This window comes from Triturus cristatus, chromosome 10 (genome assembly GCF_964204655.1).
Source record: "Triturus cristatus chromosome 10, aTriCri1.1, whole genome shotgun sequence".
Classification (NCBI taxonomy): Eukaryota; Metazoa; Chordata; class Amphibia; order Caudata; family Salamandridae; genus Triturus; species Triturus cristatus.
In genome coordinates this window covers 240966265-240990863 of record NC_140593.1, presented here as the reverse complement: position 1 = coordinate 240990863, position 24599 = coordinate 240966265, and the positions used below count along the sequence as shown (strand labels likewise).

At 45.5% G+C, this 24599-nt stretch overlaps 1 protein-coding gene across 1 annotated transcript in view; it reads left to right on the top strand.

Moving 5' to 3' along the window:
• Positions 1–23462, top strand: part of RPA3 (replication protein A3) — a 29407-nt gene extending 5945 nt beyond the window's left edge. The window contains exons 2-4 of the mRNA XM_085630887.1: positions 1215–1289; positions 21366–21474; positions 22788–23462. Coding sequence (XP_085487013.1) covers positions 1215–1289; positions 21366–21474; positions 22788–22870 — 267 coding nt within the window. The 3' untranslated portion in view covers positions 22871–23462. The remainder of the gene's footprint in view (positions 1–1214; positions 1290–21365; positions 21475–22787) is intronic.
• Positions 23463–24599: the final 1137 nt, after the last annotated feature.

The window sequence follows — 24599 nt, the reverse complement described above, 5'->3', positions numbered from 1 at the left end:
AGTGGTGTAAAAAGGGGCATTGCCTCGGGCCACCTATCAGCAATCCCACTGTGTGGGAATTACTGGAGGTACCTGGTGGGCTAGTAGGACCCTTATGTCCCTTAAGGATCTAAGGAACTAAATCTCCTGACCCAGGAGGCGTGTTTGCAGTGTGGTGAAGGGAGGGGTGGGGCCTCCGGCGAGATGCCAGCTTTTGTTTCTTCATTTTTGTTGTTAGAAGAGGGGCTGTGTGGCCCCCATTCTCTCAATATTTTACGGCCCTGGGGACCTCATCCCCCAGGGCCTGTGACATTTTTTTTAAATGGGAAGGGGGTAGCACTGCCCCCATCCCGAGGCTGATTTCGGCCCCAGAGACCCCCAACCCCTGAGACGAACAATGGCCACGTTTTTTATCTAAAAAAACCCACTGCAGACCCCTCAAGATGTGTCGCTTTGTTTTGTGTTGGTGTATTCCCCACCGAGAGTTTTGGAGAAAATATGTATGTGTATGTAGTCAATGTGGCACACTATGACTAATGCACCGCCTGTACAAACACGTAGACCGGAACCTGTCTAAGTGTTTGGTGGGTGTTATATATTTCAATTTGGTTATTGAAACAAACTCACTGTGCATGTTTCTGGCCATGGTGGGGCTGCGACCCCTACACATTGCAAAATAACCTAATAAAATTTGTTATAAAAAAAAATAAACATTTTACAGGAGTGTGGCCTCGTGGCCCCCTCCTGAGGCCATTATTGGCCCTGGTGGGGAACCCATCCCCGGGGCATTGCCTCATTTGTTATTTTTTTTTTGTTTAAATATTTTCAGGGGGGGTGGCCTTGTTGCCCCCCTTTCCCTGGGCCACTTTTGGCCCCGGGGACCCAATCTCATGGGGCCGGCATTGCTTTTGGGAAAAGGGAGCTGCTGACATGCAGCTCCCCTTGTCCAAAAGCAATTCTGCTTTGCTTCAGGGAAACGAGAGCAGGTTTCCTGCTCTCGCTTCCATGTAGCAAAGCAGTGTTTGCTATGGCAAGGCGGGATTTTGAACATCGTCTTGCTCCCCTTTATTCTTTTTGATTTTACCTTATTTACCTTGGTGAATTTCATTCCTTGGGTTTGCATGGATATTATATAACACGTATTTACATTTGCAGTATATGTATTTGTCTAAAAAAAAAAAGTAATGTGACATTAATTAAGACTTTTCTGTTTATTTTAACCTACTTCCCGCCAGGTTCACCCAAGCGGATCTTCGTTTGTCCTTTCTGATGGACAAGGACAAAATACAACAGTTGAGCTGGCTGAACCGGTAGGTGGTGTTCTAGAATGAGTGAAGATGTATGACCGTCCACCATACAGTATAAGGGGAAACTATAATCTGGTAGTGGGCGTTTCTTTAAAAGTCACCCTTGATCCAAATATATTTTAAAGTCAGGTTTTTTCCCCTGAAGTATGCTGACATTTACGTTTGTACAACACTGGGGACTTGATTGATCTATGGTGTCTTACAATTAAACAAAAGATGTCACAATAAAAGCTTAGCAAATTTTCACAGAAGTACGGGGCTCACTCTATTGCTATTTAGCTCCTTTTTTTAAGTATGTAATCAAACAAAATGTCACTGGACATTCTTATTTATTCTTTAATTTTAAAGTAATTTGAGTTATAATCCATTTGTCCTCAGAGCGAAATTATTTAGTCAAATACTCCATGCTCTACGTGCTTACTCCATGAAGCTGTTCATCAAGATTGCTTGTTCTGGCATTTTGAAAAATGAGTTTCAGTATTGGTTTAAAAAATTGGTCATTGCAAAAATATTAACAGGAATCAATTAACCATATCAAATTGTTTCATTTCCAATGAATCAAACAACCAGTCTTCTAACCTGAGATCTTCTGAAACTGCTGTCCTGAAGTTTGTGGCTTCATCAGCTTTCTAACCATATTCTCACAGTGCTCTTTTGCTTTATAAGTGCTCCCTCACAAGCTAGCTAACTTCAGCCTTGGTCTTAACTTTTTTTTATTCAGTTGTGATTCATTTGAAGTACCTATTATGATCAAGGCTCCTTCTGAAACACCAACTTGACCACATCAGTAGTCTTCTTCCTTTCTCATCGTAGTCCCATCACGCGTTAAGAAAATTTATTCATAGATAAAACTGTTAATTAGCCCTTGCAGTGCTGTTATAGCTAATTTTGTCATCACATATGTTGCTGCCTTTCATTTTTTTCTATTTTGATTAACCCCTCTTCATGGTTCTTCTACCAGTTTCAACACTATAAAACAAAGCTGATACAATCTGTTTTGTTAAGGGCCTTAAGATGCACCTCTAATGATGGCCGCCCTGGTCCTGATCCTTTTAGGGCTAAAACACCCTCGGGTATTGCGCGCTTTATAAATTTACTTCATTCATTCAAATTGCTTTTCTATGTTGGTGTTATTACACCGTTATCTTGCATTTAGCTTGCCTACAAAAGGTAAACCATATTGTTGTTTTATAAGATACTCTGCACATATTTTCATAACTTGCCTTTCATTCAATTAGATTTTCTGTCCTGTGCTGGGATGTGTTTAGTATTCTCCTTAAGTTAAATTATTATAATTGGAATAATTCTGACATTGTTTTGTTACTTGTCTTGTTGAACATATCTTTTACTTTTCCTGAAACTCTTATTGGCTCCTGTGAGAATCTTTCAAATTGCCATTCATTTGATGTTCATCAGCTATAGAAATTAACTCGCATTTTCTTGTAATGATTCTCACAATCCAATTGATGCGAGTGGGACAAAAAAAGGCCTCTCCATTGCATAAAGTCATGTTCCCCTGCCCTGACTGCACAACTGTAAGTATCTATTATCCTGGTTTTAATTTTGACCTGAGCTAGTGTGTGCACGAAGGCCTACCCTGTGCTTTGACATGAGTGGGATCTTGGACCTGTAAGGGTAAATAAAGTGTACTCTCCTTTGACTGACAGTGTTATGGGTTTAACACTTACAACGGTGGTGGCAGTCTACTATGTTTTGTGGATCCGTAGTTGTGACCAGACTCTTTTTTTCCGAGTCTCTGGAGTGAAGGTCTACTGACACACACGTAAAGTTCTGCTTCTGTGTGCTAACCCAGGTCCTAGTTCTAACATCATAATGCATGTCATAGATGCGTTGTAGCCTCTGTGGTCCGTGCATTGTGTGTGTACAAATGAGCTTGAGTAATGAAGTCTGGGAATTCCATTTGAAAGCCACTGACCTGTCCCTACAGAAGATGATGGTGAGGTTGTTTTTCTAGTCCATGGAAGTGTATTGCTGACAATACTTAAGCGGAAGGGAGGAGACCTAGTCACCGAAGCAGGGCAAAAGGAGACCGGGCTCTTTTTAGAAATCTGTTTGCTAAGGGGCTACTGGAGTCTTCTTGAGAACTGCCATTTGGACGATGATGGGCTTGAGGGTGTGGGACTGCAGCCCCAGTTAAGTGTGAAGTATCCTTTACGTGAGTCCAGCCTTTTGTCTCTTTCCTGATTGATTGTCCAGGTTGATATGCAGGTACATGATGCTCATTACCTCTTTTTGCCTCTCTTGTGGGTGCTGCAAACTGGAGGTGACCATGCAGTATGGAGCATCACTCTAAACAAAAGGGCCAAACCAAACTCTTTCTGAGAGTGCAAACAGAGAATGCACATCCACTCTCTGCTTCAACTTTATAAAAGTGAGCGCTTCTGACCCACTTGAATTTCCAGTCCCAAATTCTCTATGATCAAGAAAGAGATTCCTCCAAAGTAGTACTCATCATGTGATACTTCTCAAATGAGGGGCTATATGCAGTATTTGCTAAATTTGAGGGGGTATTGACAGTGCTTAATTTAAGCCAGTGGTTCCTTGTGGAGCACAAGAGCACTTGTTTCCGGGGTCAGCCCTTATTTTTCCTCGACAGACATTGATCCAAAGCAAGAGAGAAACACAAAAAGGGGAAAAGGAAGAGAAAGAAGAAAAAGGTAGAAAGCAAGGATAAAAGAGAACTTGCAAGACTTGGACAAAGAGGTAGGGAGTGACTGGTAGCTAACGGAAGGTGACCCACAGAGCGAGCCACCTGTGACACCTTTGGGTACCTAAAGCAAAAAATCTAACATGGATACATTTTGTACCCAGGAGAATCAGAATCTGTTTGCCACACCAATGCATCCAACTCGGTCACTAAGAATTTTGTCTCTTGTGAGTCCTGGAAAACGGATTATGGAGTCCAGAATGATTAATCAGTATTTCTGGTACAGGGGGAGAGGGATTGGAGAATCCCAGGAGATCTACTAAATAGTGTTACCAGGATTAACTCTGCCAGTTGATTTTCAGCCTAGGTTCCTATCCTCAAAATCTGCAGGCTTCTGGGTTGGATTAAGTTCAGGGGCCCATGCAAAGTCTGCAGAAAGGCCTGCTTGACTGCCACCGGCTCTGCTCTACTGATGTATGAAAGTAGGAACTGGACCTTCAAACAAGAGGTAAAAAGATTAGCTTGCACAGTCCCCTGTTTTCCATCTCTTTTGAAAGAGGCAAGCATCTTTCTTCCAATCGTCACAGGCGATCCCAGAGATAAACAGTGTGAAACATGGTGAAGAAGACTAGAAGCATGAATGTGTTTACACCGATGACGTTGGAGCAGAGGTCTTCAATCTGTGGGCGCACCCCCCAGGGGGGCCCTGGGGTCTTGGGAAGGGGGTCGCCCATTCCCCAGCTTCACTTGTGCTAGCAATCCAAAATGTTCGCTTTCATTTTGGAAAAAGACAGCTGGCCTGGGAAGGGTAATTTAAATAGTTATAAGCTGAAGTGTTATCAATTCAGTCTCTAGTGCTGTGAAAAGCAGAGTGCCTATGTGCCTGAATGAAATGCAAATGTGCCTATCAGTTAATATGCAAATGTGAAGTGTTCTTGGGAGGAGGTACTGACTTTAATTGTTAAAATCACTCCAAACTTTATGTTGTCAGATTTGTTTTTTTTGAGTGGTAGTACAAAGAGTTAACTGGGCTGTGAAGTACTTGCTTTTAATTTTATCTGCATTTACAGTCTTTAGTACCCCTAAAGAGGTGTTGAAGGGACAGATATGTAAAAAAAAAAATGCATTACATGCGCTCTAGTATTACTAAAATCTACATTTTGGAAACACTATAATGTTCGAGGGATGTGGGCTGCTGAATTCATATCTGTGCATAGATCGCCGCCTAGTGTTGGGTCCGGATGTTTGCACGTTGTTGTCCTGGAAGAGTCTTCGAAGTATCCTGGGATAGGTGACTCCTCCCCTGGACTACAGTGCGCATGGGCATCCTCTCCATCCTCAGATTTTTTTTTCCGCCATTGGGTTCGGATGTGCTATCTTGACTCAAGTTAGGAAAATCTTTTTTCAGGCCAAAAGGCCTTTAGTTCGCGTCGGTACTGTTCTCGATCGGTATCGATATTATCTTTGTTAGTTTACTAACTTCCAGAACAAACTTTCGCATCTTACCCGACCGTCAATTCGACATCAACGATGGAATAGAGGACACCATTCAAGAGGTGTCCGGTATGCAATGCGAAATATCCCCACGTCGACGTCCATCCGGTGTGCAACAAATGCCTTTCACTGGATCACGACGAATCTACATGCATGGCCTGTGCCAGATTTCGATCCAAGAAGACTCTACGGAATCGACGAGCGGCGAGACTCGAGGCGCAGCAAGCGGCACCGGCCCCGGCCGACATCTTTAACGCCGACACCGAAGATGTCGAAGAAGTGGAGAACCTACCCTCCAGTCCCGTTTCCGAACATGACTCCGGATCGGAAGACGTCGACGAAACACTCTTTCGCAGAGATGAAGACGACACCGAGGTAGGAGACTACAATGAGGCCTTAGGGGCCGAAGAGAGTAGCTCCGGTGACGAGCAAGGCCTACCCGTTCAGACTGAAGAAAGCCCAGTGCAACAGTCTATGGCTCCGGTCGAGGGATCGCCTTCGGGCCTTACCCAAGACCTATCCCGCAGTTCTTCGGCCCCGGCCTCGGACATTCAGCGGCAGCCATTAATGCCCAAAACGGCTGGTTTCCCTTCTTCAAAACCGAAACCGAAAGCTGTATTGGTTCAATTGAAACCGAAACCGAAAGTGGCGCTGGTCGGATCGAGGCCCTCCACACCTTCGACGCCAGCAAAACACATCGGCACCGAGCGCACCAAACGAGACTTCGGTGCCGAACTCGAAGCGGCCGACGTCGGAGTCGACATAAGGAAGAAGGCCTTCGGTACCACCAAACCTGCTCGGCTCCCGGCACCGACGCAATCGACTCCGACCCCAAAGGTCAAACAGCCTGCTGCGTCTCGCACCGCTTCCACGGCGACACCAAAGCCACACTCATCGAAGAAGTCGACGGCCATTCCCACCCCTCGACTCGATGACCCACCGGCGCCGAAAAAATCCACGACCGCCTCAACAGAACCGGTCGGTGCAAAAGACTCGAGGGCGCTCCAGACGCGACCCATTGCTGCGCAAAGCACCAAAAAGAAAATGGTCCTCCAGGACACGTCGGGCTCCGAACCAATTAAAGCTCCAGCAGCCTCTTCGACACCAGCCAACATTACTTTTGGCCTGCCACCATCCACGGCCCGAAACTGTTCCAAATCAGGACACGGGTGACCCATACCGCGATCACGCCTGCCGAACGCTCTGCGGAGACGTCTCCATCGCATCTAATCGACGCCGACACCGGCAGGATGATTATCCACAAACGGAAAATAACTTCGGAGCCGGCTTTGGACTCCTTCAGGATTCCACTTAAAAGAAAGCTGCCTGTGGCTTCAGAACCAGTTCTTTACGAACCTTTCCACTCACCCTACCAGGATCCACAATCCTTCTCTCCCACACACTCCGACACGGATGCGTTGGTGGACTACATGGGTGACCAAGTCCCCTACCCCGGAGACATGGACCCTGACGGCCAACAGGACCCTGATCAAACTTGGGATGACCCTGTGGACCCAGGTGCACCTATGGATGCACAAGACCCGCAACTCTATGGAGCAAAAACATCTCCTACAGAGGACACGGCAGCGTTCAACGCTCTAATTGAACGTGCTGCGGCCAATCATGGGGTGCAACTTCACTCGGACACCGTCGAGGACGACTTTCTTATGGATACTTTTGCATCCTCAGAAAGGAATATAAAAACTCTACCCATGTTGAAGGGTGTCCTCAAACCAGCAAAGGACATCTTCAAGGAACCCACCAGGGCAAGAGTGATAAACCCCAGGATCGACAAGAAATACAGATCAGCGCCTGGGGACCCTACTTACATCAGAGGCCAATTACCTCTGGATTCCATTGTCGTTGCGAATGCTCGCAAGAGGGCACACTCACAAACAACAGGTGACGCTCCTCCCCCGGACAAAGAGTCCAAGGTGTTAGAGACCTCTGGCAAACGGGTTGCCGCCAAGGCAGCCAACATATGGCGCATAGCCAATACTCAAGCACTCCTCGCTCGCTACGCTAGAGCGCACTACGACACATTAGAGCAACTAATCCAACATCTCCCTGACCAATACAGAGAAGGTGCAGAGATCCTCATCAGGGAGGGACAGCTCCTCACAAACGCATCCATCAAGTGCGCGCTGGATGCCGCAGACACAGCTGCCAGGGCCATAAACACTAGCGTCATGCTGCGACGACATGCCTGGTTACGAATCTCCGGATTCAAACCTGAGGTGCAAAACAACATACTCAACCAGCCTGTCAACCCCGACTATTTATTCGGCCCGGAGGTTGACACCACCCTAGAGAAAATAAAGAAGGACACGGACAGTGCAAAGTCCATGGGGGCTCTCCAGACTCAGTCCTTTCGGAGCGGCTCCTTTCGTCGCCCCGGAAATAGAGGAGCAGGTAGAGGACAGGGGTCACAGCAAACATACAACAAGGGCAATACACAAACCACCTACGATAAAAACACCCGGGGTGGATATCGTGGCTCCAGTACAAAGGGCAGAGGACGCGGCTACGGCAACACCAGGTCCTCCCCCAAGAACAAGCAGTGACTCCCTCTCCCTTCCTCCCGACCACATAACACCTGTCGGGGGAAGGCTACAAAGGTTCCTGTCCACGTGGAACTCCATCACCACGGACAGGTGGGTCAAAGATATTGTCAAATACGGTTACTGTCTAGAACTAACCTCCACTCCACCCACAATACCTCCAAAAAACCGTCCTATGTCCTCAGAGCACTTAACGCTCTTACAGCAGGAGGTGCAAAGTATGCTTCTAAAAGGCGCAATAGAGGTCGTACCCGTCCACGAGCAAGGTACGGGGGTGTACTCCCTGTACTTTTTAATACCGAAAAAGGACGGGTCACTCAGACCTATATTAGACCTGAGACCCCTAAACAGATACATTCTTTCCGAGCATTTTCACATGCTCACTCTACAGCAAGTCCTCCCGCTGCTCAAGCAGGGAGACTTTCTAGCCACACTGGACCTCAAGGATGCGTATTTCCACATACCCATTCACCCATCACACAAAAAATACCTCAGGTTCACTGTTCAAGGGCAGCACTACCAATTCAAAGTCCTTCCCTTCGGCGTGACAACGGCACCAAGGGTGTTTACAAAGTGCCTAGCTACTGTGGCGGCACATCTACGGAGGCAGCACATACACGTCTACCCTTACCTGGACGACTGGCTCGTTCAAGCGAAGTCAGCCCAGCAATGTGCCAGCCACATGTCCCGCACCATTCACCTCCTTCACAGTCTGGGGTTCTCACTAAATTACCCAAAATCCCATCTACAGCCCGCACACGTACAACAGTACCTAGGTGCGACTATAGACACTCTGGCGGCCACAGCTCAGCCAAATTTGGTGAGAATCAACAGCATGCAAATGCTGATTTCAAACCACAACACTCCCTTCCCGCGCGAGTGTTCATGCAGTTGATAGGCATGATGGCCTCCTGCATCTTCATAGTCCCCCACGCGAGACTACATATGCACCCGCTTCAGGAGTGCTTAGCACGTCAGTGGAATCAGGCTCAAGGACAGTTGAAAGACCTAGTGTTGGTGAGCGGTCGGGCATACAACTCTCTGCATTGGTGGAATCCACAAAACCTTTGCAAGGGCCGACCGTTCCAAGAGCCTGTCCCACAGATAATACTGACGGCGGACGCGTCTCTCCAGGGATGGGGAGCTCATGTACTCCATTACACAGTGCAGGGACTATGGACACAACAACAAAAGAAGATGCACATCAACCTTCTAGAGCTGATGGCAATCTTCCTCGCTATGAAAGAGTTCAAAGTACACTTGTGCAACAAAGTCGTGTTGATCCGGACGGACAACATGACTGCCATGTACTACATACAGAAGCAGGGAGGAACACACTCTCCACAGTTGTCTCATCTGGCTCAGAGCATGTGGAAGTGGGCCATTCAGAGGAACATATTCCTCATGGCAGAACATCTCCCCGGCAAGGACAACCAGATGGCGGATCTGCTCAGCAGACACAGCCACCAGATGCACGAGTGGGAGTTACACCCATCAGTACTCCAACCGTACTTCCAGCAGTGGGGTCATCCAGAGATAGACCTATTCGCGACAAGCGAAAACGCAAAATGCCAAAGCTTTGCCGCCAGGTTCCCACACACGCAGTCGCAGGGCAATGCGATATGGATGAACTGGTCCGGCAGATTTGCGTACGCTTTTCCCCCAGCACCACTGATACCGCTGGTGGCACGCAAACTGCGTCAACACTCACTGACGCTCGTCCTGGTTGCTCCAACGTGGGCACGCCAGCCGTGGTACACCACCTTTCTCGAACTTTCCGTGGTGCCGCATCAAAGGCTGCGGGTCAAACCCGAGCATTTGACGCAGAACCATGGAGAGATTCAGCACCCAGATCCGCAACAGCTGAACCTGGCAATCTGGCTCCTGAAGTCCTAGAGTTTGGCTACCTAAACCTGCCACCTGACTGTATGGACATCATTAAGGAGGCCAGGAGACCCACTACCAGAGCTTGCTATGCAGCAAAATGGAAGAGGTTCGTCATTTATTGCAATAATAATGACATTAACCCGCTAGACGCATCCATCCAAAACATTATTTGTTACCTATTACACCTATACCGATGCAATCTGGCGTACACCTCTATACGTGTCCATTTGACCGCAATATCAGCCTATCTACAGACCAGGCAGCACCTCTCTCTATTCAGAGTGCCTGCCATCAAAGCATTCTTGGAAGGACTCAAACGAGTCATTCCACCAAGCCACCCACCGGCTCCGATGTGGAACCTCAACTTGGTCCTCACACGCCTGATGGGTCCACCCTTTGAACCTCTACACTCATGCGAGATTCAATTCCTTACCTGGAAAGTAGCTTTCCTAGTAGCGATCACTTCTTTGAGAATAGTTAGTGAACTCCAGGCACTAACCGTTCAAGAGCCATTTATACAGGTTCACGCCAACAGGGTCGTACTACGTACCAACCCCAAATTCATGCCAAAGGTGGTATCGCAGTTCCACATGAATCAAACCATTGAACTGCCCGTTTTCTTCCAAAACCCACAAACTGTCGCAGAAAGGGCACTCCATACACTAGATGTCAAAAGGGCCCTCATGTATTATATCAACAGGACCAAACCCTTTAGGAAAACACAACAACTTTTCGTTGCCTTTGCCCCACACCACAAAGAAAACGCTATCTCCAAAGCAGGAATAGCCAGATGGATCGTTAAATGTATTCAAATTTGCTATCAAAAGGCTAAACGCACTTTAACGATTCCCCCACGAGCCCACTCAACACGTAAGTTAGGGGCCTCAATGGCTTTCCTAGGAAACATTCCTTTGCATGACATATGTAGAGCAGCCACCTGGTCCACTACACATACATTTACCCAACACTATTGTGTAGATGTGCAATCAAAACAGCAGGCAGCTGTAGGACAGGCTGTTCTCAAAACTCTTTTTCAGACCGCTGCAGCTGGCACTGGTAGCCGCCGCTAATAAGAGGGCACTGCTATATATTCTATGCACAGATATGAATTCAGCAGCCCACATGCCTCGAACTCAATATGCTACTTACCAGTATGCATCTGTTCTTGGCATGTAAGGCTGCTGACATTCATATCGCCCTCCCTCCTCCCCGGCGCCTGTAGCAGCTGCAGCTCTCAGAATTACTGTAAGCATGGTCATCACTTTCTATATCTACTCCATCACTGCCACAATGGCGAAAAACAATCTGAGGATGGAGAGGATGCCCATGCGCACTGTAGTCCAGGGGAGGAGTCACCTATCCCAGGATACTTCGAAGACTCTTCCAGGACAACAACGTGCAAACATCCGTACCCAACACTAGGCGGCGATCTATGCACAGATATGAATGTCAGCAGCCCTACATGCCAAGAACAGATGCATACTGGTAAGTAGCATATTCATTATTGTAAAACAATGTCGATTTTCCTAATAAGTTATGACGGAAAGTCTTAATTTTATTAAAGACACGGAGGTGAGTATTATGCTTTTCTAATCTTACTTTTATAAATAGCAGCCAAGATAAACACTAACAAAACCACAGTTCCAGGGGGCCAAGCAAAGAATTGGCCAATGGGAAACAAAATCACGAACCATAACAACCAATGAGTGCTCGTCCTAGGGGATAACGTAAGGTCAGACTGCAAACAGCCTTCTTTTCTTTGGCGAGCAGGTTAAGAAGAATTCAGAAAGAGAGGAACAATAGAAAAAAACAATGCATAAAGCGAAAGTCCAAGTAAACAAATCTTGAGCCAAGTCCACCAAGGCAATCCTGGGAATGAAAGGAGCGTCGAGATCCGCAGAACCGGAGGGAACATCACCAGCCAAGACATCATCCGAACGAGGATACTGGAGAGAATCATGATGAAGCTGGCGGTAAAGCCGGAGTCCCTGCAGGGAGGGAAAAAACGCAAGTTAGAAGTGTTGTGTCTAGGGATAATACTTGCCTCCGTGTCTTTAATAAAATTAAGACTTTCTGTCATAACTTATTAGGAAAATCTACATTTTATGGCAAGACCGGAGGCTCATATTATTATGCTTGTTCAAAGCATATCAATAACAGAAGAAACAGCAGAAATCACAGGTTTACAATACAAACTACGAAAAACTTTATCATTAGCCCAATCCGCTGATCTCAGAATGTTCTCCAACCTGGAGCCTGCCCAATAAGCTTTGGAAGCCAGGGCACCCCTAGCGGAATGCGCTCCAGAGACAGAAACGTCAATACCAGCCAGGGACATGACCCAGCGAACCCAACGGGCAAGAGAGGCAGAGGAGACCAGATTGTGGGGTTTACGAAAGGAAAAGAGTTGGGAATGGGAGGACGTTCTGAGATCAAAGGTACGTTGCACATAAACTTTGAGGCATAGACCCACACACAATTTAGGTTGATCAGGAAAATAAGGGTAAAAAACAGAATTCAAATTAGTTTTGGTACGTTTGTTGATATGAAACAGCACGACTGAAGGAGTAAATTGTCAAGAGGACACTTCCATAGCTTTGACATCAGACACTCATTTAATAGAAACCAAACCTAAGAGCATAGTAAGTTTAGCTGAAAGCATTTTCAAGGAAAGATCGGCGTTATCCGGCCAATCCAAAAAGAGTTTAAGCACCAAGTTCACATCCCATAATTTTGAATATTTAGGAACCGGAGGTTTGAAAAACTTAACACCTTTGATAAGAGGGTGTTCACCAACTGGCTTACCATCGAAAGGGGAATGATTGAGGGAAATAGCAGACCTGTACAAATTGACCGTCCTATAAGACTTACCTGAGCTGGCCTCAGAAGCCAGAAAGTTTACTATGCAAGTCAAAGGGGCTGAAAAGGGATTGTTAGACCTGACATCCTTGGCGTGGGTTTTTCCCCTATCTTTTGCCTCTGCTACCTGGATTTTTGACGCTGTGCTGGATTTCGTTTTTGCTGGTTTAGATGCTTTGGACACTCTGCCACTGCTAATCAGTGCCGGAGTGTAAGTGCTCCCTGTGTAAAATATCATATTGATTGGATATACCTGATTGGCATATCTGTATCACCATGAAGTCCCTAGTAAAGTGCACTGTGTGTGCCAGGGTTGGTGATGACAGATGCTACTAGTGGGTCTGAAGCGCTGATTGCGCCACCCACCTGTGTAGCCCTAAAACGGTGTCTCAGGCCTGCCACCGCAGGCCTGCCTGCAGTCCCCGGACTGCCATGTCCTCCCGGCCAGTGTCCACACTGACCGGGCCTAACCCTTCCCTTTTTATACACATCAGTCATCCCTATGGAAGGCCCAAGGTACCCCCCTGGGCAGGGTGCAGTGTATGTAAAAGGTAGAGCATGTACTAGTGCAGGTAACGTGTTCTGGTAGTGAACAACGGCCATTTTGTGTGTTCACTGCTGCAAGGTTATCTTGCTCCATAGGCTAACATGGGGGAGGCTGGTGCCAATGGCCATCCGCCTATCTTCTCATAGGAACAAGATAAGACATGAGTGTTTGATATCCCTGAGCTCAGCATTTAATAACACATCTTTTAGGAGAGGTTGTCTTTAAATCCTGAGTTGGAGAATAGTACTTTTTAGAGAGTAGCTGTTCTCTTGTCTGACCCTTCTGTGTGCCTGGGCATGCTTGTGGATTGACTGTCTGGCTTGAGAGTGACAGGGGCTGGGGATCCCCCAGGAGGTTGGCTGAGTCAGCCCTCTGCTGAATGGCGACATTTGCAAGGAGAGTGGAGGGAGGAGATAGCACCTGGGAGTGAATGGGGCTGTGCCTGCCTGCCACACTGCTGGGCGGCTGACGACTCTGCCCCTCACTCTGAAAAGAATGTAGAGGCCAGGAAAACAAAGTGCTCCAGCAACACCCAGAACTGGATCAGACCGGGCTCAGGACCCACTTGCACAAAGACTTCAAAGACTTTTAGGGGTATAAGTACAAGACGCCTGACAACAGATTTTTAGATTCTACCATCAAGAGGAACCTCTGCTGAAAGACGGACCGCTGAAGAACTAAAGGAAGATTGCCTTGCTGTGTGCTCTATGGGCTGACCTGTTCTGCTGTACAACTGAAGCTGAGGAGGAGAAGGGGTCTTGCTGTGTGCTGACCCTACCCACTTGACCAAACAAGACTTTGCTGTGTCTTAAACCGAATCTCCAAGGGCCTGAGAAGAGCTGGCCTCCTGTTTCGCAACCCAGGGATAGAAAGGTTGCCCAGAACCCGAGACTCTGCTGTGTCCCCCCTGCGCTGCTGTGTGACGCAGGGACCGTGGACTGTTCTACCACGCTTCTCAACATCTGCCTGTGAAGTGGGCTGGCTGCTCTGTCTTGCTGGAGAGTGCCGCGCTGATCCAGGCCTGACACCGGTTGCCGCATCCAGAAGACCGACGTGCTCATCGGCACGTGCCTTGCCGCGACCCGGAGGCCTGACGCAGATCGAGAGTCGTACTTCCCTGCTCTACTAAGCCGCGCTGTGAGTGACTGACTCCGGTGACGTCGACATCGTCACTGGGGGCTCGTCGAGGGAGTTGTATAAACCTTGCACCGAACAGCCCGAGGAGCGCTTTTACAACGAGTGCAGCGACACCGCCGGAGCAACGTAGCTGCCTAAACATCAAGAGCCTACAAACTGATTCATTCTCAGTGAGTATCAAATCACACGAGACTAGAGACGATCGTCTTACGATCCCGACCAACCAAGAAAGCGAATATTGTGTAAACCTGTGATGCTTGATTTCAACTGCGGAAACTAGATAAAGATATATTGATTTTGATATAACTCACCTGTGTGGTCTAAGTTTGTGGTGTACGGAAGGGGGATCGTTGTGGTGTCTACGTGCAAATACCTTACACATTGCCTTGGGGATAAGCCTGTCTGCTCGAGCCAAGCTACCTAGAGGGTGAGCAGGGGTTATCTACCGTGTGTGTCCCTGTACCCTGACTAGAAGCAAGGGTCCCTATTTGGTCTAAGGTGTATACCTCTGCCAACTAGGGACCCCCCAGATCTAACAGGGATCAACCCTTTTTCCCAGACACCAACTTGCCCATAAAGACCAAGCCGATTTGTAGGCCTTGGTTGTACCTGGAGCCCAGGCTCTGCTGATAAAGGGAGAAGCTTCTTGTGAAATGACATTGTCAGGTTGACTCGACCTGAGATCTTACATGCCAACAGGGTCATTGTTGTCGAGAATCAGAGGGTGAGGAAGTCCCAAGGGATCCAAAAGAAGATTGGAGAAGGAGGGGAGTAGTACCGGGAAATCTATCGCCATCTCTAGAAGAGATGGGAACCCGACCTGGCATTGCCAAAAGGGAACAACCAGAATCAGCGAGGCTCGTTGGCGAGATGCATGAGCCAACACCCTGTTGATCATGAGGAAAGGCATAATGAAGAGGAAAAGAACAGTCCTGTAAAAAGGCGTCTGTCGCAAGAGCCGAAGGATCCGGCCGCCAGCTGAAAAATTGAGGAAGCTGAGAATTGAGACGAGAGGCAAAGAGGTCTATGTGCAAAGGGCCCCACTTTTGATGGAGAGAGTGAAAAAACGGATGAAAGAAGCTTCCAATGGTTTGAATCTCGAAGAAATCGAGCATGCAAATCGGCTATGGAATTGAGAGACCCTGGAAGATATTCCGCTTTGACGGAAATCCTGTTGAGGAGGCAGAACTCCCACAGACATTTTGCTAACTCCGCCAGGGGTTTGGACTTTGTGCCACCGAGATGGTTGATGTAACGCACTGCAGAAACATTGTCCATGCGAAGGATAGAACAACACACTTTGTTTTTGGCGAGGCTTTTGATCGCAAAGGAACCTGCAAGCATCTCTAAACCATTTATGTGCAATTTCGACTCCTCTAGAGACCAAGAACCTCCAGTCGATATCGTGCCACACCGGGCGCCCCAACCGGTCAAGCTTGCATCCGATTCTAACACAAGATCGGGGACAGAGGCGAAGATAGTTCTTCCGTTCCAGGCATCTAAATGGTCTATCCACCATTGAAGTTCCAAACGAGTCGTGATCTAAAGAAATTAGATCGGAATATGCCAGGCCTCGCCGCAGCTGTCGAATTTTTAAGCGTTTGAGGGCGCGATAATGGAGAGGACCCGGAAAGATAGCCTGAATAGAAGCGGAGAGGAGGCCTACTAGTCTTGCAAGAGATCTGAAAGAAATGAAGGCGCTTCTGAGTACCTGGGAGATTTCTGACTTTATATTGGAGACTTTGGACTGAGGGAGATGGAGAAGCGGTGGAGGAGTCCACTAGAAAACCCAAAAAGTCGCTCTGATGGGAAGGAACGAGCATTGATATTTCGGGATTTGGCAGGAAACCCAGGTCGTAAAGAAGAGACTGAGTAATGTGTAAATGTGATAGAGTTGTTTTGTCCAGATTCATCAGAAGAATGTCGTCTAGGTAAATGATTTAAGCGTATGCCGAGGGACCTCAGATAAGTCACTACCGGTTTCATGATCTTGGTGAAACACCATGGGGCTGACGAGAGCCCGAAAGGGAGAGAACAAAAATGGTAGGACACCCCTAACCACTGAAACTGAAGAAACTTCCTGTGTGACTGATGAATCGGAATTGTGAGGTAGGCGTCCTGTAAGTTTAAACGAACCATCCAATCGTGGAGACTAAGAGTCTCGGAGGTGAATGATGATCTCCATCTTGAATTGGCGATAGACCACAAACTGATTGAACCATTTGAGGTTTATGATCGGACGCATCTTTTTGTTTTTATTTTGAACCAGAAAGATGGAACTTAGGAAACCTGAAGGATCTAGAGGAGACACCTGAATGGCGTGTTTTTGCATGAGAGCTTGAACCTCTGAAGAGATGTTTGACATTTCGGTTGAAAAGGTAAGAGAAGGAGGAAAAACTGTCTGGAAAGGAGGAGCGTAGAACTCTATAAGGTAACCTTGGATGGAGTTGAGGACCCAAGGGTCTGCAGTTAGAGACAGCCATTTTTGTAGAAAGAACCTTAGACGACCCCCCCACAGGAGGAGGAACCGGAAGACTTACCTTGCTGGAAATTGTTTCTGAAGTTTTTCTGGCCATGGAGACCTCTGCCCCTTTGTGGATAGAACTGGGGCTTGAACTCCTGGTAATTGTTGCTGGAGTTGAACGAATCTCTGGAGCCTTGATTGTGGGCTGAACGGCCGGCAAAGCGACCCCTGCCGGCCCTTCCAAAAACCCGTGGTGAAAATACCTTCTTAATAGATTGCTGAGCCTTGTCGATGGAAGCAAAAGTTGAAACAAAAATTTACTGAGATCCTTAACTAAAGAATCTCCGAAAAGAAGGCCATCAGCCTTGATACCAGGATCCAAGGATGCCAAGTTAGATAATTTAGGATCCAGTTTTATAAGGAGGCCCTTACGATGTCCGTGAGTGATGGCTGAGTTTGCATTGCCCAAGAGACAAAAGGCCTGTTGAATCCAAAGAGATATGTCCTGAGGATCTAGGTCTGAACCGTCCAGCCAGGCGGTTTCCGCCAAATCAAAAATATGGGCAAGCAGACCGACTTAAGTCCAGCAATTTGTCCTGACAGGTGGACCAAGCCTTGTCCACACACTTGCGTGGATCTTTCCCAAATTTGGAAAAGAAAGTCAGAGGCTGGTCAATAGTGGGAGTGCAAGAGACGTTAGAAGGAAGAGACCGCTTAGGACATTCAGATTTAAGCTTGGACCGTACAGATTTATCCAACGGCAAGCGTAGTCTGGCAGAAATATACTTGCCAACATGCGAAATAAGAAACCATTCAGTAGAGTTAGGGTGGCGGATAGAAGATGGGTCAAACATGGGAATACCTTCCGTATCCAGGATGGGTTCAGAGGAAAAGATCAGTTTTGGACGCCTTAGGCAGAGGACGATCATCAGCATCAAAATCACCAAATGCGTCATCCGTGTCACCAGTATAATCATCTGTGTCCAAAATATGAGAAATTACTAATTTCTCCGGTACCTCAGCGTGTTTTGACTTAACTTTGTTTGGTGAAAGAAACCGATAACCCGTCCTTAGAAGGAGGCCTGGGAGGCAACAAGACCTCACCCTTGTGAGAGGAAACCTCTTCTGACCCACGTGACGCAGGAACACTTTTGTTGCTGGAAGGTACCAACTTTCTCTTTCTGCTATCCCCCGCAGACTGGGCCAAAGTTTTGGACATCCAAGACAAGAGTGAATTTTCCATATCCTTAGAGAAACGCTTCATAGAAGCCTCAACAGCATGTTCAACTGATTTATTAATAAAGGTGTTCAAATCTGTTTTAAATGCCTCCCCTTCCTCATTATTGAATTCAGAACTTTGAGAGCTTTCCAGCTCCATAGTCACCCAATGTGGAAACCAGACTCTGAAGGGTTAATATTTGTGTGAAGAAGCCCTGCCCCGTGGGCGTGTGGCAAAGTGAAAGAAACCTCACCGGGAACAGCCAGCCCCTCCCCGGAGGCGGACCCAAGTCAGAGGACGAGAACCGAAGGAGAGCGCGGCGGAAGCAGCAGTAAAGGGCACAACTTTGAAAGTCACTTGAAGAAACGGTAACGAGAGGCAGCGTTAGACGTGTGAAATGGCATCAGCGCAGCGGGGCAAGCGGGTCAGCAGGAATGTGCAGGGAAAAGGAAATCCGCAATGAACACGCGCGAAAGCAAGCGCTGCGCGCTGTCAGCAAACCGCATGAAACAATATGTTAACCAAGCAAATAACACCCAAATAAACTGAAGGAGATAACGTAAGAGGTACTTATCTTGACTGCGAGCAGCAAGAAAAGAGGGCTGTTCGCAGTCTGACCTTGCGTTATTCCCTAAGACGAGCACTCATTGGTTGTTATGGTTCGTGATTTTGTTTCCCATTGGCCAATTCTTTGCTTGGCCCCTGGGAACTGTGGTTTTGTTAGTGTTTATCTTGGCTGCTATTTATAAAAGCAAGATTAGAAAAGCATACTATGAGCTTTCGGTCTTGCCATAAAATTTACACTTTTTGCAGCACTCTTACACTGTTTGTAATGCAAGTATAAAAGAATGGCTTACATATTTACAGTGCTTTCTGTCTGCCTTGTAGCACTGTAAATACATGTCACTATTCTCCACTGCACCAATCCAGATTTAATTCTGTGGTTACACATAGACCTACTACAGTGCATTACCAACTGAGTAACCACTTTTTAAATGTATTTTTCATTACACTGCCCATTATTTTATATGTAGATACCTGATGATGAAGGACCTAAAAAATGTACAGAATATTTTGGGGCTTATTTATGAGTGCTTGCATTGCCAGAGCATCACTTTTTTTGATGCTCCGGTGGTGCAAGCGTCTCAACCATACCTATGATGTGGTGCAAAGTCATCCTGCATGGCTTTGCATGGCCTCATACATATGGAATAAGACAAAGCAGCGCCAGTCACTGTGTTGCCTTACTCTGCATCAAGGAGGTGTTACGTGGGCTTTGTGTTCCCAAGCAACACCCATGGATTTTGATGCTGCCTCATATTTACAAAATCAAGTAAACCTGGGGCAGCTCCAAAAGCGGACATCTTCCCAGCGGAGGCGTAATGAGCGGAAATATTCTCCTCGTTTTTTCCTCTTTCCATGTGTGCTGCATTCTGCAGCTCACATAGAAAGAGGAAAACACCTCTCTGGATTGTTTTTGTGAAGGAAGGTGCTCCTTCCTTTCCTAAAACAACCCTGCCTACGTTGCTGGTATGCAGCAATTTGTGCACCAACGCAAGGGAAAAGGACAGGAATGCACCATATTTCATAAATAACGGTGCATTCTAGCCCTTTCACATTGGTATAGGGCAGGACAGCAAGAAGACTTGCGGCGCTGCCCTACACCACTTACTCATAAATAAGGCCCTTACCTACACCTTTGACTAAACTCCCACGCCCACTGACCTTTGGTTTGCTAAACACAATTTAACATTCTGTACCCACCATAAAGATTATTTGTTGTGGTAATTTGGGTAAGTTATGTTGTTGATGATGAGGAGTACCAGGTTCTAGAAAATTGCCAGAAGGGGGTTCCTATCCCTAAAAAAAGTTTGACAAGGGGGTCTTGACTTCAAAAAGTTGAACACCTCTGCGTTAGAGGCTTATCCGATATCATCCAGAATGGCAATCACCTGTTCAATGCCCAGTCCAGCTGACTTTATATTTTACCTAGACCTGCATTGCTTCCAGAGAGTTGCAAAGCTACCTTACTAGGAACGATTTACTAACTTTGGTGGCTGGTGGAAGAAGAGAAGTGGGTGGTAATTCAATGGGACCCTGGGATCCAGATGCAGTTTTATTGACGTTGAGTTTAGTGACCGGTTGAAATGCCTTCGGATCCACCCCTGTAGATGGGGGTTGGTTATAAGTGTAGTAAGAGAATGGCTATGGCCTGAAGTACAAGTGGCAACAATTGAGGAAGACCAGGGTCCTGAGGGAAGTCTTATTTCAGATTCCCTAGTGTGATTGAAATTTGAGCCCCTGTAAAAAAAACACAATCGGGGGAGGAGGGAGTGGGTCTACGGTTGTGGGGTTCTTTGAGAGACATGGAGGCAAATGCTTTGCTGCTGACCAAGACTTTTATTTTTGAAGATGGCTACATTGGACAGAGCTGTGAAGGTAGCTGAGAAGATAGAGTAGCTGAAAAACCCTCTGATACTTCCTGATGTGGAATATTTATTTGTAGCCATCAAAGTTGGAAATGCGATTGAGAAAATATTAAGCATGAGCGCTGAGGAGCTAGATTTAGAATCTCTTAAGAACTGGTTCGTAGATTCGCCAAGCAGTAGGATCGTAGAAATCTCACCGTTTACCTTCCACAGATCATGGTAACCTGTGATGTGTATAGGACCAGTAAGTTTGCATATTCTTCAAGGTTGCTTTATGATTAACAAGACGTGAAAGGATTCATTTTATTGTATAACAGAAAAACTCTCCATTAGCTGCTTTTGCTTAGACAACAGTCTGTTAAATTTCAACACAGCAGTATCACTAGAAGTATTCGTTTACTTAAATTCTCTGTGTGATCCCATGGTATAATTTATGTCCATACTTCGTCCAAGGAAATCTTTATCAATATTACAAATGGCTGATAATTGAACAAATCTTTGCGTAGTACAAAATACCCTGTAATAGTATATTTCCAGTAAGATCTACTGGCTAGCTGGCTTAATAAATGTACTGGTTATTTGTAACAGCACACACTATATGATAACGCTAAAATTAATGATTTATTAATCCAAAACTCTACAGTGGATTTAGTTTGTGTGTAACTCACTATGGTGAGTGGGCTGCTAAGTTTATTACTTGACTATTGTGGGTAAACTGCACTGACTAGGTGGAGTCCGCCTACAAAGTACCCTGAAAATAAGTTGTGTATTGTGTACGCATGAGGCTGTAATACAATCTCTTAATGTTTTACAGCTAGATGAAGAGCTCTCTGGTGTCATTGAAGTAGTAGGAAGAGTTACCCCCAAAGCAACCATCATGGGCATGTCTTATATTCCTTTCCGGGAAGAAACAGCGGCTTTTGGTAAGCGCAAACTTATTTTAAGAATGCTCAGCATCTTTGGGCATTGACCCGGCTATCAAGTGCCAGAAGTTTGACACTTTTATTTCTGCCACTATTGTTATTTGAGCTTGGTTATTACCATCTATGTATTGACCTCTTATCTGGTTTAAGCTAGTCCTCTTTAAAAATATTTTTTTTAATTAACACTCTTGTAGGGTTTAGTTGACAAGTTCTGTAGTTTAATTGTTTACTAGTGATTTTTCACCACAGTATTTTCCAGAACATAAATGATGCACATGTCAAATTATTTTTATTTGTTCTATAAACTAAATTGAAAGATACTTTACCTTTGTGCAGTTCATGAACACTTTTTTCTTTCTCCAGATCTTCTTTTTCTAATGAGTTCTGTGATGCATTTATTTTTTCCCTTTCCTGTGCTTATGGGAACAGGGTCCCAATGCATTGTGGATGAATTAAATGTAGTTTCTCCTTTAGTCTGTTGGTTCTACTTTTGTCTCTGGTCTTAACTTCCTGGGATTGAGACCTATGTCTCCATGTGACCTATGCCAACGTTTGATCACCTACTACATGCTGCACCAGAACTGCAAATAATGTGAGCAGCACCCTCTCTGAACATTTTGGGAGTTACATTAAAAGACGATAGACAGATTGATCAGTGGGTGTTTATATAAATCTTGATCCTCCTTCACCAAGAACTGTTTTGAGGTGTGCCAAGTGTAGCCTTGAGATCACTTGTTAAATGGTAATATTTTGGAAGAGCTAATTATTTGGAAATGCGAAACTGCTCCAGACGAGTGGGACATCGCACATCTGGTCTGAATTAACCTGGTCAGCACATAGATGGATGGACCAGAAGCCTCCCAAAGGAGACATGAGGGGGGCAAGGATGGAGTTCCCTGCTTCTCCATTGCATGCTTCTGGTAATTCAAAGTATCATGTATGTTTGAACTGGGTAAGAACGGTATGCACTCTGTGTGAAGTGTTGACACTGGGGCAGATTTATAATGCTTCCTGACCAGAACTGCATCTTCAATCCGAATTAAGCATCTGAAAGCACAACATCTTGCTTGCAGTTAGTCTTTGTAATCACATGGTTTCTCTGCTTCAAAGACCACACAGTTTAGAGATACAATAGCTTCTTGTTTCTTTCTGGTTGCGATTTCTGACTACCTCTTAGCAAATAAACTACTTAAATACATTAGCAAATGCCTTTTGCTTTCATGAGTTTTCATTGATCTGCTTTGTTTGACTACAACCATGTATTATTTAAAGATTTGGTGTAAATCTTACATATCCTTTATTTTTTTCCCCAGATCTTGCACTTTACGATGAAGCACTAAAAATTATCCACGAGTTTCCTCAATACTTTCCATTTGGGGTTGTGAGAAGTGAATGATTTTTGTATTGCAGCAGTATTCCTAACAATATCTTCAACTGTAGAGGCTGCTGATGATTGGGATTGAATCTTTCTTTTTGTCCTGAAGATTCTGATCTAGTTGCTTTTTTGACAAAGAGAGCCTTTGAATGTCATCTCAAAGTGGCAAAAAAGTTAGTTTTATTTAGTGGGTTGCATTCATGCATGCCTTGTGTACAATTGCCTAGTTCCATAATAACGCTCAACAGATTTGTGAACTGTTTTGTAGGAATTTATACATAACCCCAGTTTTTGGCTCTAGCTGCTACCTAGCTATGTTTGCTTAAAAGTAGACCTCTATGTTAAAGTACTTTACGATGTTCTGTGCATGCTTGCATGAGAGGCACTGGCATAATGTGGTTTTGCAAATATCCCCATCTAACATCTATACTCATTTCATGCACTTCAGGAACTCGTTTTCATCAAGGACATTACCAGTTAGGTTGTTGTAAGTGCAAGCTTAATAGGGGGTTCCTTCTCCATACTTTAGTCCTTGTGTTTTAGAGTTTAAGCTACACCTTATTAAGAAGTAGATTTTGTTTCTTTTGTTCATATAAAGAAATGTGGATCAGCACACCGTGCCCCCCTTTTTTTTTTTTTTTTTTTTTTTATATAAATAAAACAATATTTTTATTAAAGTAGTCCTTTTTTTATTCAGCGCAAACCTATTGTCTGACATAATATTTTAGTTATAGGAAAGGTTGTTAATAATTTTCATTTAGCCGTTGCTTGCGTTTCAGTACCTGCCATTATTCAGGCACCAACTAAGCTTCCACATAACCTCCGTGAAACCTACCTGAGTGTTCATTCGCAAAGGTTTTCCTCGTTAAGTAGTCATGTGTTGATGAACCTCTTTCTATCTGTGCTGTACATTTCCAATTTTAATTCCCTTTTGGAAGTGGTTGCAGCAAAAATGTCTGCTTTACCTGTAACTGTTTTGTTATATCATATATTTATTTACTTGTTTTATCATTGTGTAGCTTTACAATACAAAATATTGAACTGTAGAATAGCAGTATTGTTTCAGATCTGCTTTCCATTGGACCACCTAGGCGGTGGGGGTGTGTGTGTTATATAGTTAAACATTTATTACCCAGTGGCAGTTGCCACTAGGTAGTTGTTGTCAGGACCACGCTTCCATAGGAAATGGGTTTAGTGGTTTGCTAGCAACTTTGGCATTGTTAAAAGAATCTTGACAACTTTCCAAAAAAAGGTTTCACCCAACTCTACTCCTTCCTGGAAAGTTTCCGGTCGATCTGTTGAGTGGGGTCAAAGGAAACAAGCATTAGCAACACCAATAGGTCTTGCCAATGTGAGATCTGTTGGTTTTGTTAAACACTGGGAGAAAACCTGGTCTACACCAAAAGTAAAAGATTTGATGCGAATAACAAAGTTTTAGAAAAAAAGTGCTATGATGCAGTCAGAGCTGGCAGTGTCATAGTGCTATTTTTTCCCTATGGCGGGAGGGTGTGGACAACGGGAGTGGGATGGGAGGGAAGAGGCAACACAAACAGCAGTAGGGCGGAGGAAAGGGAAATGAATGGTTAAGGAAAAAAAAGTGCTTTGTAGGCCACCAGAATTTTGTTGTAAACCACATTCATTAGACTACATGATGTACATGTTCTGCGCTTTAGCATATCCCATTACCTGTAATTCACAGGGATGGCGTTTTGCTTGGTGAGTTACGTATATGTTGATATAGTGCTCCATG